At 44.7% G+C, this 16070-nt stretch overlaps 1 protein-coding gene across 2 annotated transcripts in view; it reads right to left on the reverse strand.

The window, feature by feature from the left end:
• Nucleotides 1-16070, reverse strand: part of LOC124787852 (rho guanine nucleotide exchange factor 10) — a 426981-nt gene that overhangs the window by 35341 nt on the left and 375570 nt on the right. For both annotated transcript variants that reach the window (XM_047254806.1, XM_047254807.1), the window contains exon 2: nucleotides 2729-2873. In XM_047254806.1, coding sequence (XP_047110762.1) covers nucleotides 2729-2873 — 145 coding nt within the window. The remainder of the gene's footprint in view (nucleotides 1-2728; nucleotides 2874-16070) is intronic.

The raw sequence follows: 16070 nt of genomic DNA on the forward strand, positions 1-16070 counted from the left end.
GGGAACTGAAACACCTGTGCATAGATGGCTAGTGCCATATATCTCCAGAAACGTACCGAGCACTAGTCAAAAGCCAGGCCATCCAGAATTACTGATCTATTGTGCTCGGAAAGTGGACAAACATGCTACTAAGCAGGTGGCCAATCAGTGTGTGCTGACATTCAAAGATGAATTTAGGTCCAAAAGCAGTTATGAAAAAATAAATAATTGATTTAAAGGAAAATGTGTCCGGCTGCAGTTCTTTTTTACCTGTTGTAAATGGAAGTCTATCTGGCAGTGTAGTGTTGTATCTACATCTACATCCATACTCCGCAAACCACCTGACGTGGCGGAGGGTACCTTGAGTACCTCTATCGGTTCTCCCTCTTATTCCAGTCTGGTATTGTTCGTGGAAAGAAAGATTGTCGGTATGCCTCTGTGTGGGCTCTAATCTCTCTGATTTTATCCACATGGTCTTTTCGAAATATACACTCCTGGAAATGGAAAAAAGAACACATTGACACCGGTGTGTCAGACCCACCATACTTGCTCCGGACACTGCGAGAGGGCTGTACAAGCAATGATCACACGCACGGCACAGCGGACACACCAGGAACCGCGGTGTTGGCCGTCGAATGGCGCTAGCTGCGCAGAATTTGTGCACCGCCGCCGTCAGTGTCAGCCAGTTTGCCGTGGCATACGGAGCTCCATCGCAGTCTTTAACACTGGTAGCATGCCGCGACAGCGTGGACGTGAACCGTATGTGCAGTTGACGGACTTTGAGCGAGGGCGTATAGTGGGCATGCGGGAGGCCGGGTGGACGTACCGCCGAATTGCTCAACACGTGCGGCGTGAGGTCTCCACAGTACATCGATGTTGTCGCCAGTGGTCGGCGGAAGGTGCACGTGCCCGTCGACCTGGGACCGGACCGCAGCGACGCACGGATGCACGCCAAGACCGTAAGATCCTACGCAGTGCCGTAGGGGACCGCACCGCCACTTCCCAGCAAATTAGGGACACTGTTGCTCCTGGGGTATCGGCGAGGACCATTCGCAACCGTCTCCATGAAGCTGGGCTACGGTCCCGCACACCGTTAGGCCGTATTCCGCTCACGCCCCAACATCGTGCAGCCCGCCTCCAGTGGTGTCGCGACAGGCGTGAATGGAGGGACGAATGGAGACGTGTCGTCTTCAGCGATGAGAGTCGCTTCTGCCTTGGTGCCAATGATGGTCGTATGCGTGTTTGGCGCCGTGCAGGTGAGCGCCACAATCAGGACTGCATACGACAGAGGCATACAGGGCCAACACCCGGCATCATGGTGTGGGGAGCGATCTCCTACACTGGCCGTACACCACTGGTGATCGTCGAGGGGACACTGAATAGTGCACGGTACATCCAAACCGTCATCGAACCCATCGTTCTACCATTCCTAGACCGGCAAGGGAACTTACTGTTCCAACAGGACAGTGCACGTCCGCATGTATCCCGTGCCACCCAACGTGCTCTAGAAGGTGTACGTCAACTACCCTGGCCAGCAAGATCTCCGGGTCTGTCCCCCATTGAGCATGTTTGGGACTGGATGAAGCGTCGTCTCACGCGGCCTGCACGTCCAGCACGAACGCTGGTCCAACTGAGGCGCCAGGTGGAAATGGCATGGCAAGCCGTTCCACAGGACTACATCCAGCATCTCTACGATCGTCTCCATGGGAGAATAGCAGCCCGCATTGCTGCGAAAGGTGGATATACACTGTACTAGTGCCGACATTGTGCATGCTCTGTTGCCTGTGTCTATGTGCCTGTGGTTCTGTCAGTGTGATCATGTGATGTATCTGACCCCAGGAATGTGTCAATAAAGTTTCCCCTTCCTGGGACAATGAATTCACGGTGTTCTTATTTCAATTTCCAGGAGTGTACATAGGAGGGAGCAATATACTGCTTGACTCTTCGGTGAAGGTATGTTCTCGAAACTTCAGCAAAAGCCCGTACCGAGATACTGAGCGTCTCTCTTGTAGAGTCTTCCACTGGAGCTTATCAATCATCTCCGTAACGCTTTCGCGATTACTAAATGATCCTGTAACGAAGCGCATTGCTCTCCGTTGGATCTTCTCTATCTCTTCTATCAACCCTATCTGCTACGGATCCCACACCGGTGAGCAGTATTCAAGCAGTGGGCGAACAAGTGTACTGTAACCTACTTACTTTGTTTTCGGTTTGGATTTCCTTAGGGTTCTTCCAATGAATCTCAGTCTGACATCTGATTTGCTGACGATTAATTTTATATGGTGATTCCATTTCAAATCACTCCTAATGCCTACTCCCAGATAATTTATGGAATTAACTGATTCGAGTTGCTGACCTGCTATACTGTAGGTAAATGATAAAGGATCTTTCTTTCTATGTATTCGCAGCACGTAAGACTTGTCTACATTGAGATTCAATTGCCATTCCCTGCACCTTGCATCAATACATTGCAGATCCTCCTGCATTTCAGTACAATTTTCCGTTGTATCGTTATGGATGAGCACGGAATTAAAATAACCCGGTGTAGGCACATAACCTATTTCTCTCTAACTGAAGCAAGACAATCAGCAAGTTTGATATCTTCATCCAGAAGTACGGATTACCATCGATAGTATCAGACTGGCACGGCAGATACACCCTAGTGACAAGTAAATACAGATTAGCGTATTTCCTTCTCTCGCCAGGCAGGCTTTACGGTTACTAGCGGAAGATAAGCTGCGGTACTGACTTGTTGCTGCTGCGCTCGCTCTCGTCGCCGGACGAGAGGTCCCCGTCGGAGGCGGAGAGCCAGCAGGAGTCGTCGGCCCGCGGAACTGGCCCCGAGCCGGGCGCCGCCCGCTCCTCCCACGAGCCCGAACCCACGCGGGGCTCGTCTGCAACACACACACACACACACACGTCACACCACACCTCCTCACAAACACTCTCCAGCAAACTACTGGCGTACAGGCTGCGCCAGCAGGAGAGCTCGCTATTGAGGGACACGACAGGGACGACCATCCGAAGCAAAAAAAGTCTAGTGCCTTAAAATTATGTTCCACAAAGTAATGCTTCGTTATTAATTTAAAAACATGCTATAATGAATGACATTATTTACAGAAACAGAGAGACAGCTCTTAAAGCTCAAAACAATGAGTTACAACATTCTGAAGAGCACCAGTAACAAAATCCCAAGTATATTCGTCCACAATATATATACGAGGGCACTTCAATAAGTAATGCAACACATTTTTTTTCTGAAACAGGGGTTGTTTTATTCAGCATTGAAATACACCAGGTTATTCCCCAATCTTTTAGCTACACAACACTATTTTTCAACGTAATCTCCATTCAATGCTACGGCCTTACGCCACCTTGAAATGAGGGCCTGTATGCCTGCACGGTACCATTCCACTGGTCGATGTCGGATCCAATGTCGTACTGCATCAATAACTTCTTCATCATCCGCGTAGTGCCTCCCACGGATTGCGTCCTTCATTGGGCCAAACATTTGGAAATCCGACGGTGCGAGATCGGGGCTGTAGGGTGCATGAGGAAGAACAGTCCACTGAAGTTTTGTGAGCTCCTCTCGAGTGCGAAGACTTGTGTGAGGTCTTGCGTTGTCATGAAGAAGGAGAAGTTCGTTCAGATTTTTGTGCCTACGAACACGCTCAAGTCGTTTCTTCAATTTCTGAAGAGTAGCACAATACACTTCAGAGTTGATCGTTTGACCATGGGGAAGGACATCGAACAGAATAACCCCTTCAGCGTCCCAGAAGACTGTAACCATGACTTTACCGGCTAAGGGTATGGCTTTAAACTTTTTCTTGGTAGGGGAGTGGGTGTGGCGCCACTCCATTGATTGCCGTTTTGTTTCAGGTTCGAAGTGATGAACCCATGTTTCATCGCCTGTAACAATCTTTGACAAGAAATTGTCACCCTCAGCCACATGACGAGCAAGCAATTGCGCACAGATGGTTCTCCTTTGCTCTTTATGGTGTTCGGTTAGACAACGAGGGACCCAGCGGGAACAAACCTTTGAATATCCCAACTGGTGAACGATTGTGACAGCACTACCAACAGAGATGTCAAGTTGAGCACTGAGTTGTTTGATGGTGATCCGTCGATCATCTCGAACGAGTGTGTTCAGTGTGTTCGCACGCTCCGCCATTGCAGGAGTCACAGCTGTGCACGGCCGGCCCGCACGCGGGAGATCAGACAGTCTTGCTTGACCTTGTGGCGATAATGACACACGTTTTGCCCAACGACTCACCGTGCTTTTGTCCACTGCCAGATCACCGTAGACATTCTGCAAGCGCCTATCTGAGATGCCCTGGTTTTCCGCCAAAAGAATCGTTTGTTTGCAACGCACATCCGTTACAGACGCCATTTTAACAGCTCCGTACAGCGCTGCCACCTGTCGGAAGTCAATGAAACTATACGACACGAAGCGGGAATGTTTGAAAATATTCCACAAGAAATTTCCGGTTTTTTCAACCAAAATTGGCCGAGAAAAAAAATGTGTTGCATTACTTATTGAACTGCCCTCGTATATTCACTTATTAAATTTGTTATTAACAATCTGAACGAACTCAAAAGTAATAGCAGTGTACATGGCTGCAACACTAGGAGACAGGATGATCTTCACTACTCAAGGTTAAACCTACCTTTGGCTCAGAAGGGGGTAAATTACGCTGCCACAAAAGTCTTTGGTCACTTACCTAATAGCATCAAAAGTCTGACAGATAGCCATTAGCATTTAAAAGAAAATTAAAAGAATTTCTTAATGGCAACTCCTTCTACTCATTAGATGAATTTTTCGATGTAGGAAGTGGGTAATTTCCCCAACCCCCACAAAAAAATATATAAAAATAAAAATATTAAGTGTCATGTAATATTTTGTGTAATGTAGTATCTCGTATAACCTGACACGTTCCACATCATTATGAAGTGTCGTATTCATGATCTATGGAACAAGTACTAATCTAATCTAATTTGAACTTTGACTAAAATACCTGAAGCTTCAAGCCATCTACCCATGTATTTCATAATGATTTCCTGTGAACATAAATATTTGGGAGCTTCCTGAAACACAGTGGATGTGTCTATCTCGTATCACTGACGAGCACTTGTTACTCAATTGACTAACTGTCGCCACTTTCAGTCTTCTGTGTGTGTGTGTGTGTGTGTGTGTGTGTGTGTGCGCGCGCGTGCGTGAACAGTTTTGGATACTAGACAGCAAAACGCGAGCTTTCAACACTCTCTCTTCTGTATTATTGTTATGGAGACACACACACACACACACACACACACACACACACACACACACACACACACAGCATTGCCTGTAACTTGTCCACAACAACAAAACAGGAGAGATACTCTTGAAACCTCGTGTTTTGTTGTCGAGTATCCAAAATGGTTCAAATGGCTCTGAGCACTATGGGACTCAACATCTTAGGTCATCAGTCCCCTAGAACTTAGAACTACTTAAACCTAACTAACCTAAGGACATCACACACACCCATGCCCGAGGCAGGATTCGAACCTGCGACCGTAGCAGTCCCGCGGTTCCGGACTGCAGCGCCAGAACCGCTAGACCACCGCGGCCGGCGAGTATCCAAAACTGCACGCAATAATGACGATATCTAGCGGCAACCACCTCAACCAAAAAATAACAGCGAGGTCACAAATGTTGTACCAGATGCTCTCCAGCGGCCGAACACTTTAACTATCAGTGCTAGAACTGATATACGCGAGTTTCGCTGTTTTGAAAGTTGTTCTAATGGCTCTGAGCACTATGGGATTTAACATCTGAGGTCATCAGTCCCCTAGAACTTAGAACTACTTAAACCTAACTAACCTAAGGACATCACACACACCCATGCCCGAGGCAGGATTCGAACCTGCGACCGTAGCGATCGCGCGGTTCCAGACTGTAGCTCTCTGCTATCTATGTTTTGGGAGGATACAATATGGACTAAAAACAACAAAAAATTGTCTAACATGGGCTCTAAAAATACATACTTTACGACCTAGAGATGTGTTTCACAATAGCGAAGACGAACAAGGTGCTCATGCTCTTAATGTATGCACTTTTAGAGTGCATGTTTACTGGGCTCTTTTGCTTCGAATTATAGTTCCTGTTATATCCCTCAACACTGACCATTCCTCCAGGACACCCACATATGAGCACAGGCGTCCGCAGAAATTCTTACAAGAGACGAAAAACTCTGACAATGCCATTTTTTGTTTATGTACGTGGTTCGGTGAGTTAGTAAACTTCTTTTGCCACAGGAACTAAAACTGACAAGAAACACACAAAACTTATTGTACTTCTACGAGTTGTTAGTTAAATTAGTATTTTTGAAAAATAAATTACTCTGACATCTTAATGACAATCAATCAATTAATTGTAGATGCAAAGTACATTTTTTTACGTTAATAACATAAACATGAATTCCGCCTTTTTGATCCCACGATCTAAAATCTTCATACAATTAAATATAGAGTATCCAACGAGTTATCAAATGAATCTTGAAAATGTGTGCAAAATATTTATTTATAGCTCCATAATGTGGTATGAAATAAAATTAACAAACCGAAGTCAGAACGACTGAGAAAAACCTGTTGAAGGTCAACAAAAATAACCAACTTTAATACTTCTGGAAATGGAGGAACAGTCTATAAACTTGGCGAAAATGCTTATTAGATTTGATGTCATCCACAGCACTGCATTAGCTTACAAAACACACGTTATCATGTTCATTGATTTTATTTGACCACTTTCATGCTTTGTATTTGTTATTCACTGTCATGACTAAAACTGAACAAAACGTGTTTTAAAAACTACAATTTTACTTGGTGACGTAAAGTGTAGACTGTCTAGATGAACGCGAGAAAACTTCCCAACACCCTCAAATCGGCCAGGAGAATCGACTTTCAACAGCCTAGGATAGAATCGATGCAGTGCTCGTCTCTCAAGGTTGTCACAGTGCAGTGCAATCAAACTGGACAGCCAAATTCGTAGCGATGTGGCAGCATTTCGCACTGTGTTACACCCCCACAGATTTCCGGGTGGGGATATGTTATCTTGAAATTTTCCTCTTTTTCCCCTCTCTCTTTCAGAGAATAAAATGGAACTTCTGTTTCTTTTGAAGGAGGACACTATTCCACTAGGCTACGTTTAAAATATTTTATTTGCACTAATAGTTTCGGACACAGCCAATTGTCAAATGCGTCAATAGTAACAGATGTGGTACAACATTATCGTTTCGTTTACGGATATTTGTACGCAGCACGGTCCCCAACGGCCATAATCTAAAATGTAAGGTGCATGACATGGACAATATCATTACTACGTTATGTACTGTAGATGCCACGAGAGCACACAGTGCCCAAGACTAGTAGTGCAAATAAACTATTTTAAACACAGCCTGGTGGAATAACGTCCTCCTCCTTCAGATTGTTGAGGCTGTGGGGCTCACCCAGAAGAAAATTTGCTGTTTCGACTCAAGCAGTTGCACTCACAGATTTAGTACAGGCTGCTGCATTCTTCAGAGTCTACTGCGCCTGCTGTGTCGTGTAAAGCTGAACGCAAAATTTGCAAGTCACCACGGGTCGTATATTGTCAGGAAGTGTGGGGAAAGGGGGCGGTTTTGAGGATGTTGAAGACGTATGACAGGCAGGCATACAACTACCATGCTATGTTGTATGAAATTAGCGCTCCAGGGAATTATTTGGATCTCTCTCTGCAGTTCTAAGAGAACTGTACCAGCAAGAGACAGAGAAAAGATTGGTGATACTATTACAGCACTGTTCTGTAAAGGTTCGTATCCATTCTGATTGCAGGATAGCGCCGAAACTTTCAGCGCGCCAAGGAATTAGCACAATTTCTCGTGACTGGCGTGAAGTGAATAATAATAATAATAATAATAATAAACACAACAGGTAGCCATCGCTAAAGTAATTACATCCCGTCGCGCCAGGCAACGCTAATCTGCTGTTCAGATGCGTCACAGGCAATCACGGCTAGAAATTCGAGAGAATTCTGTAATGATTAAAGAGTTTTTAATGAGATTCCAGGAAAGGGCAGGATATAAAATGTAGAATGGCAATGGCAAGGAAACCATTTCTGAAGAAGAGAAATTTGTTAACATCGAGTATAAAAATGGTTCAAATGGCTCTGAGCACTATGGGACTTAACAGCTGTGGTCATCAGTCCCCTAGAACTTAGAACTACTTAAACCTAACTAACCTAAGGACACCACACACATCCATGCCCGAGGCAGGATTCGAACCTGCGACCGTAGCAGTCACACGGTTCCGGACTGCGCGCCTAGAACCGCGAGACCACCGCGGCCGGCAACATCGAGTATAGATTTAAGTGTTAGGAAGTCGTTTCTGAAAGTATTTGTATGGAAGTGAAACGTGGACGATAAATAGTTTAGACAAGAAGAAAATAGCAGCTTTCGAAATGTGGTGCTACAGAAGAATGCTGAAGATTAGATGGGTAGATCACATAACTAATGAGGAGGTATTGAATAGAATTGGGTAGAAGAGAAATTTGTGGCACAACTTGACTAGAAGAAGGGATTGGTTGGTAGGACATGTTCTGAGGCATCAAGGGATCACCAATTTAGCGGGCAGCGTGGAGGGTTAAAATCGCAGAGGGAGACCAAGAGATGAATACACTAAGCAGATTCAGAAGGATGTAGGCTGTAGTAGGTACTGGGAGATGATGAAGCTAGCACAGGATAGAGTAGCATGGAGAGCTGCATCAAACCAGTCTCAGTACTGAAGACCACAACAACAACATTCCACTGTGTCTGCAGAAGGCCCAAAAGCGGTTGTTGTGTGTTTTGAGTCCCACTTTGGGGTGAAGTGTAAGTCTCAAATGTGCTGTTGCTGAGTTATCATCTAATGTGGCAAAAAATAATTTCTGAAATTATCCTAGATGCCGATGCGTCACAAAAAGCTAAGAAACAAGTAAATACAACAAATGGTAAATTGTGATCGAAAATTTGACGCTCTGACCCTGTCGTCATCCGATAGTTTGTGTAGCGTGTATTATGAAATAATGCTTGTATAGCGTGTGCGGCGATTGGAAGTGGAAGTTGAATGTACAGTGTCAGATTAACGTCTTACATTATTAAGTAACTCCTTTGCAAAATACTATTGTACCTTAGGGATAAACCGAATGAGGTAGAACTGTTTCAAACACATTGGCCTTGTACTGGGGAGGATGGAGGTTCTACGCTTCATCCGGCCACCCAGATTTAGGTTTTCCGTGGTTTACCTAAATTACTTAAGGTAAATGCTAGGATGTTTCCTTCTATGAGACCACGGCCGACTACGTGTCCCATCTTTGTCGCACATGATCTGTATGAAAATGGGTGTTTGTTTGAACTTGAGACTAATAAAGTTCGAAAACAGAGCATTGTACGAAAAAAGGTTATCTGCGTGAAAAGTTAATATTAGTAAAGGGGTCCATCCGTCTGTGCTACAACTGGCAGCCTTCTAACCATTCCTCCTCCGTGGGCGGAGTCAACTTTGCATTTTCAAATGGAAACCCCTGCCTCCCATTTTTATTGCATACTCGGATTCTAAGGCAAAAAATACGTACTATTTACTAAAGCCACTGTTTCCTACTCGTGGTAGATGACGCTGTAATCGACAAATATCAAATGTGGCTGTTTCAGCAGTTAAGAAATGACGCATTAATTCCACATCCAATATATGTTGTAAATGTAAACCTTTGTGCTGTAAAGGTTGATATTTTTGTTAGTGTTGCAAATTTGATTAGACAGTACAACATGGGTGGCCATCAAAATGTCTGGTTAGAAACTACATTTGCATGATCCAAGAACAACGACGTGGATGTTACAGTTTTCTGCTCCCACCGGGGTGCTTGACAGCGGTTAGTACCCTACTTCACACCACTGAGGTGCTTGATTTCGGTGAGTACTCACAGCAAGTGCACCTGTCAGTATCAATTCATGACCTTTTACTTTCAAAAGTAATGGTTGTCATTTCTATTCTGGTGGTAGCCGCGTAGCGGCCTGCGATACAGTTGCGGCGGCTGGACGGAAACACACACCGAAACCAGTAACCCTGATGGCGGGGTTCGAGGACAGCCATCGTAATCAAACATTAGGATGGTTTCGGGAGTCATCACAATCAACCCCATAGCGAAAACGAAACTACGTTACCATACAAGTAGCTTACTTGCCAGAAATGTCACTGTCTAGCCACATTATTTGTACTTTACAATCACATTTGCAAACCTAAACTAAATTTCGAGCACAAATATCAACCTTTAGAACACAAACGTTTCAATTTACATCGTGAATGAAATGTAGAATCAAATGTGTCGTTTCTTAATTACAAAAACAGGTAACCTGATATTTGTCGATTACAATGCCATCCACTGCGAATGAAAAACAATGTCTGAGCGCGTGTCTTTTGGCGTAGAATCGGAATACACAATAAAAATGGTGGTTTTCATTTTAAAATACAAAGTTGACTCCATTCACGCATGAAGAGCGGTTAGGAAGTGGCCGGCTGTAGCACACACAAATGTTCCCTTTAACAATACTAACTTGTTCACATGGAACTTTTTTTCGTACGCTGCGTCATTTTTGAGATTTTAGTTGTCTCAAGTGAAAACAAACAGCATGTATATGACTTGTGTTACTTGTACCATAACATTTCCAAAATACTTGTAAAAGTGATCTACAGATGAATACTACCACTACTACTAATGTACGTTATGAATACACGGGGCGTCCGACACATCCCCGTATATCTCTTGACTTTGTACAAATGGGGGGAATAAATAATTGTTTTATTGGTATCCCAGCTTTGTAACTGATTAAAAGCATTGTTGTCACTATTGTACGAAAGTGTTTTGATCGATTTTTGTGAACGAATTATCAGATAATGACGTGGAGCAGCTAGTTGCAGCCCGCCATCCTTTGTTGGCACAATTTCCAAATACCGCGGATGCTCAACAGCGCTGTTTCTGAGGATGAATGTGCGATATATAACATTTCACATAGGAGAAACCAATATTTTCTGGTACAAGCAAAATCCCCATTATGCGCACGGGCTGGAAAGGACCAGGCCTCATGTTACAATATGAGCAGGGATGTCGTCACGGTACCTCTTGGGGCATTTTTTTTATTGATACGTGAATGGAAATTCTTATTTCGACAAACGTGTGTAATTATCCGGATCGAAGACAAAGGAATCGTGGATCGTGTGCGCTTACATCATGGGGGGGCTCCAGATAGTTACTTCATCAATGATTAATTTTGAGACCACTGGATTGAACACGCTTCAATATCATCTCCACATCTTCCCCCCCCCCCCCCCCCCCTCCACTGGAACGGCCACAATGAAGCCCAGAACTTACCAAACCAGACAACTGATTATGGGGAACAATCAAAGCCCATGTGGGTCAGGTCGGTGCAAGACCAATGAAGAATTGTGGAAAAATGTTGCGGAAGCCTTTCGAAGCTATTATACGATGTTAAGCTGTCATAAAGAAAAAACAAAGTATGCAGGTGAACTACTTAAATGTGAAGCGTATTCGGAAAGTAAGAGTCGTTTGGTCATAAAAACAATATATAGGATAGCAATATTTTATTAGAAAAAGGTTATATGGGCGGTTTTAGTTTCTCATGCACGAACTTCACTTTTCCAGGTAAACGCTGTCCATTTCCAAACCTTTGTCGTAACTTAGCACTAATTACTTCCACTTCCCTCCATAGAAATTTTTCGCCTGGGAACTGAACCACATGATAATGGCGGTTTCGAGTTCCTCTCCACCTTCAAGCCAGTGTCCATCGTACCATTCTCTCAAGTGCAAGAGGCAGTTACAGGTGCCGGATGCAAAGCTATGACTATAGCGTGGCTGTTCGCGAAGGTCACAATGGGAAATGCTGAAATATTATCCTTGGTGCGGGCAGCGGGACGTGGAAGCTCTTTGTCGTTGAGGACCATCCCAAGCGACCAGCGCCATCTATTTTTGATCACACGTCTCAATTAGGTGATTGTTCGTCGAGCTAGCCAGACGTAATTGTTGTGCCACGTTATGAAATAAACCCAAAACAGCACCCCTTTCCTCCCGGAAATCAGTGGCCATTTTTTTTCGATTCGAGTAAGGAGACTGAATTATCGGCTTTGACGAATTTTATTTTGAATTGGTGTAGGGTTTTCACGGTTGCTCCCCCTAATAACGTGAGAAAACAAATCGTCTCCATTTCGTGGATAGCGGTTCAGAACACTCGTCCGCTGGAACAGCTTTGTCCACTGGGTTGGTCGATAAGCATTTTAGTAGTCACCGAGCACACAATTTGCGATATGCTAGTTTCTCCGTGGCAAATCGTGTAAATAGTAGTGCGACCGATACGACGAAATCCGTCAGCCGTGCGCCAGTTGTCAATATTGTCGACCGGATCTTGGTGTGGTCTCCTTCACCCATCTACATCTACATTTATACTCCGCAAGCTACCCAGCGGTGTGTGGCGGAGGGCACTTTACGTGCCACTGTCATTACCTCCCTTTCGTGTTCCAGTCGCGTATGGTTCGCGTGAAGAATGACAGCCGGAAATCCTCGTGCGCGCTCGAATCTCTCTAATTTTACGTTCGTGATCTCCTCGGGAGGTATAAGTAGGGGGAAGCAATGTATTCGATACCTCATCCAGAAACGCACGCTCTCGAAACCTGGACAGCAAGCTACACCGCGATGCAGAGCGCCTCACTTTCAAAGTCTGCCACTTGAGTTTGCTAAACGTCTGCGTAACGCTAGCACGCTTACCAAATAATCCTGTTGCGATCCGCGCCGCTCTTCTTTGGATCTTCTCCATCTCCTCTGTCAACCCGACCTGGTACGGATCCCACCTTGATGAGCAATACTCAAGTATAGGTAGAAAGAGTGTTTTGTAAGCCACCTCCTTTGTTGACGGGCTACATTTTCTAAGGACTCTCCCAATCAATCTGAACCTGGTACCCGCCTTACCAACAAGTAATTTTATATGCTCATTCCACTTCAAATCGTTCCGCACGCATAGTCCCAGATATTTTACAGAAGTAGCTGCTACCAGTGTTTGTTCCGCTATCATATAATCATACAATAAAGGATCCTTCGTTCTATGTATTCGCAATATAATACATTTGTCTATGTTAAGGGTCAGTTGCCACTCCCTGCACCAAGTGCCTATCCGCTGCAGATCTTCCTGCATATCGCAGCAATTTTCTAATGCTGCAACGTCTCTGTATACTACAGCATCATCCGCGAAAAGCCGCACGCAACTTCCGACAGTATCTACTAGGTCATTTATATATATATATATATATTGTGAAAAGCAATGGTCCCATAACACTCCCCTGTGGCACGCCAGAGGTTACTTTAACGTATGTAGACGTCTCTCCATTGAGAACAACATGCTGTGTTCTGTTTGCTAAAAACTCTTCAATGGAGTCACACAGCTGGTCCGATATTCCGTAGGCTCTGACTTTGTTTATCAGGCGACAGTGCGGAATGGTATCGAACGCCTTCCGAAAGTCAAGGAAATTGGCATCTACCTGGGAGCCTGTATCTAATATTTTCTGGGTCTCATGAACAAATAATGCGAGTTGGGTCTCACACGATCGCTGTTTCCGGAATCCATGTTGATTCCTACAGAGTAGATTCTGGGTTTCCAGAAATGACATCATACGCGAGCAAAAAACATGTTCTAAAATTCTACAACAGATCGATGTCAGATATATAGGCCTATAGTTTTGCGCATCTGCTCGACGACCCTTCTTGAAAACTGGAAGTATCTGTGCTCTTTTTCAATCATTTGGAACCTTCCGTTCCTCTACAGACTTGCGGTAGACGGCCCATACTGGTAGGCCCACAAACTAGGCACCATTTTTATGAATATGAGCAGGCGTAGGTCCTTTTGCACACACAAGTCGAGAAACCACTGATGTGTGGTTTTACTCACTACTGAAAACAACAGCTTCTGTGACTTTTCAAAACTCGCACGCAACTGCAATGACAAACGACGGTGGACTCTTACCGCCTATAGTGGATACTCGTCTGTAGTCGGACACAATACAAAACCAGCTTCGCTGCTACTTTTCAATAAATAAATGAATGAATAATGTAAAAAAATAGCGCTGCACTGGCGGACAGGGAAGGAAGACACCTGGAGCAGTGAAGTGGTAGTTGTCGGGGATGAATTATGCAAAGAAGCGAGGAAGCCGGACAAGTGCGCCCGTGTTTACGTAAGACGCAGCGAGGTGCGGCGGCGGCGCCTGGACGGGAACCAGGCGGCGTCGACGCGGCGTGTTTCGACATCTGACTGGATACTCTTTCCTCGCGCCGAGGACGGGCAGCTCCAAGGCGAGGAGCATCCTCCAGTAAGAGGGATACGACAACCTGCTTGCCGATGTAACGACTGCTATCTACAGCGGATCTCGTGTTGATTCCATACTTCTAGATTTCCACAAGGCTTATGAGACACCGTTCCTCAACCGGTTTCTAATCAGATTGATTGCCTATGGAGTAATTCTAGTTGCGTGATTTCAATGGTGAATTCCGATCAGGTGACTTTTTTCTGTAACATATACCACGCGGTGGGGTCGCCGGATCGAATCCGCCAGGCGGTTTAACGACGAGGACCGGTGTGCCGGCCAGCCTGGATGTGGTTTTTAGGCGGTTTTCTACATCCCCTAGGTGAATACTGGGCTGGTCCCCACGTCCCGCCTCAGCTACACGGCTCGCAGACATCTGCAGACATCTGAACACTTCGCAGACAGTTGGGGTACACTTCTTTCGTCCCGGGGGGTAAGGGGTGGCGGTAGGAAGGGCATCCGGCCACCCCTTATACTAACATTGCCACATCCAATTAACCATGCCCACCCTGAGTATCGGCGGGAAAAAACGCACAAGCAAAAGAAGAAAGAAGATACAACAAGGTGGGGTCCCTGCGATTCCTTCGTTTAAACTCAGATTTAAGGCCTAAACCATTCGAAAATTTGACTCTGCAGCAAGTCAATTCTGAAAAAATCTAAATTCCAAGGTTTAAACTTGCACATAAAAACTGCATTCGACAAGTGCAAAAAGGAAGTCTGCAATATTTACATTCAATGCTGGGATCTACATTTCTCTTTACCATCGCTCAGAACACATTTAACTTTCACTAACACTTTGTTGGAGAAATAGGAAGGTGCACATACCACTGTCTCGAAGTTCTCTTTTTGAATCATCATGTTTGATAGCAGAATTGTGGTCACTGGCTATTGCCAAATCGTCACCTTTTTCCATCTATTTGCTGACCTCTATCTGTGGCATCTTCCTTCATTCACTGACTAACAGTTTCTTTAAACTTAGGGTCGTTAAAACTGATATATTTCTGCGAACACGTTTTCTCAATGAAGAAAACAGGTACGTAGTTCACGAGGAGCTGTGTGCAAAAGCACAGTGCATGTGAACAACAAAGACGGCAATAATGAAGTCAACAGTTAAATATTGTTGTGTTTGCGAGTTTAGGAAGCTACGGGCGTATAGCAGCATTCCGCCAGAACTGTCCTCGGAAAGTGAGTTCGTAAATTCTCGTGCGGTCTGGGAGACCAAACCTCTTTAAGTTAATGTTTAAACGATTTAGGAGACTGTTTGGAGATGATGCTGTCCTTTACCGTCTAATAAAGCCATCAGAGGATCAAAAACAATTGCAAAGTGATTGACAAGATATCTGTATGGCGCAAAAAGTGCCAGCTGACCAGAAAAAACAGGTGAGTACTAAAAAAAATTCCGTTAAATTTCAGCTACACGATAACTCTCACAAATTTAAAGGATGTGCAGTTAACTGAATACTAGTGCTAAGCTTACTTTCACCCCGCAGTGATTGGGAAAATCGTGGAAATTAAAAAATCCGAAAGTTAGATAGCAGCCTCGTGCACTTAAAAGGCGGACTGTTCACGGACCATCTGTCTTATTACCGGTCATGCGTGGAAGTGTCACAGGAGTTCCGTGAAGTCCGATCTTCGACAGTAATCCATGAAACCAATTAAGCAAGGAAACAGTTTTATTAAAT

The sequence above is a fragment of the Schistocerca piceifrons genome, chromosome 3, assembly GCF_021461385.2.
Source record: "Schistocerca piceifrons isolate TAMUIC-IGC-003096 chromosome 3, iqSchPice1.1, whole genome shotgun sequence".
In the NCBI taxonomy this organism is placed as follows: Eukaryota; Metazoa; Arthropoda; class Insecta; order Orthoptera; family Acrididae; genus Schistocerca; species Schistocerca piceifrons.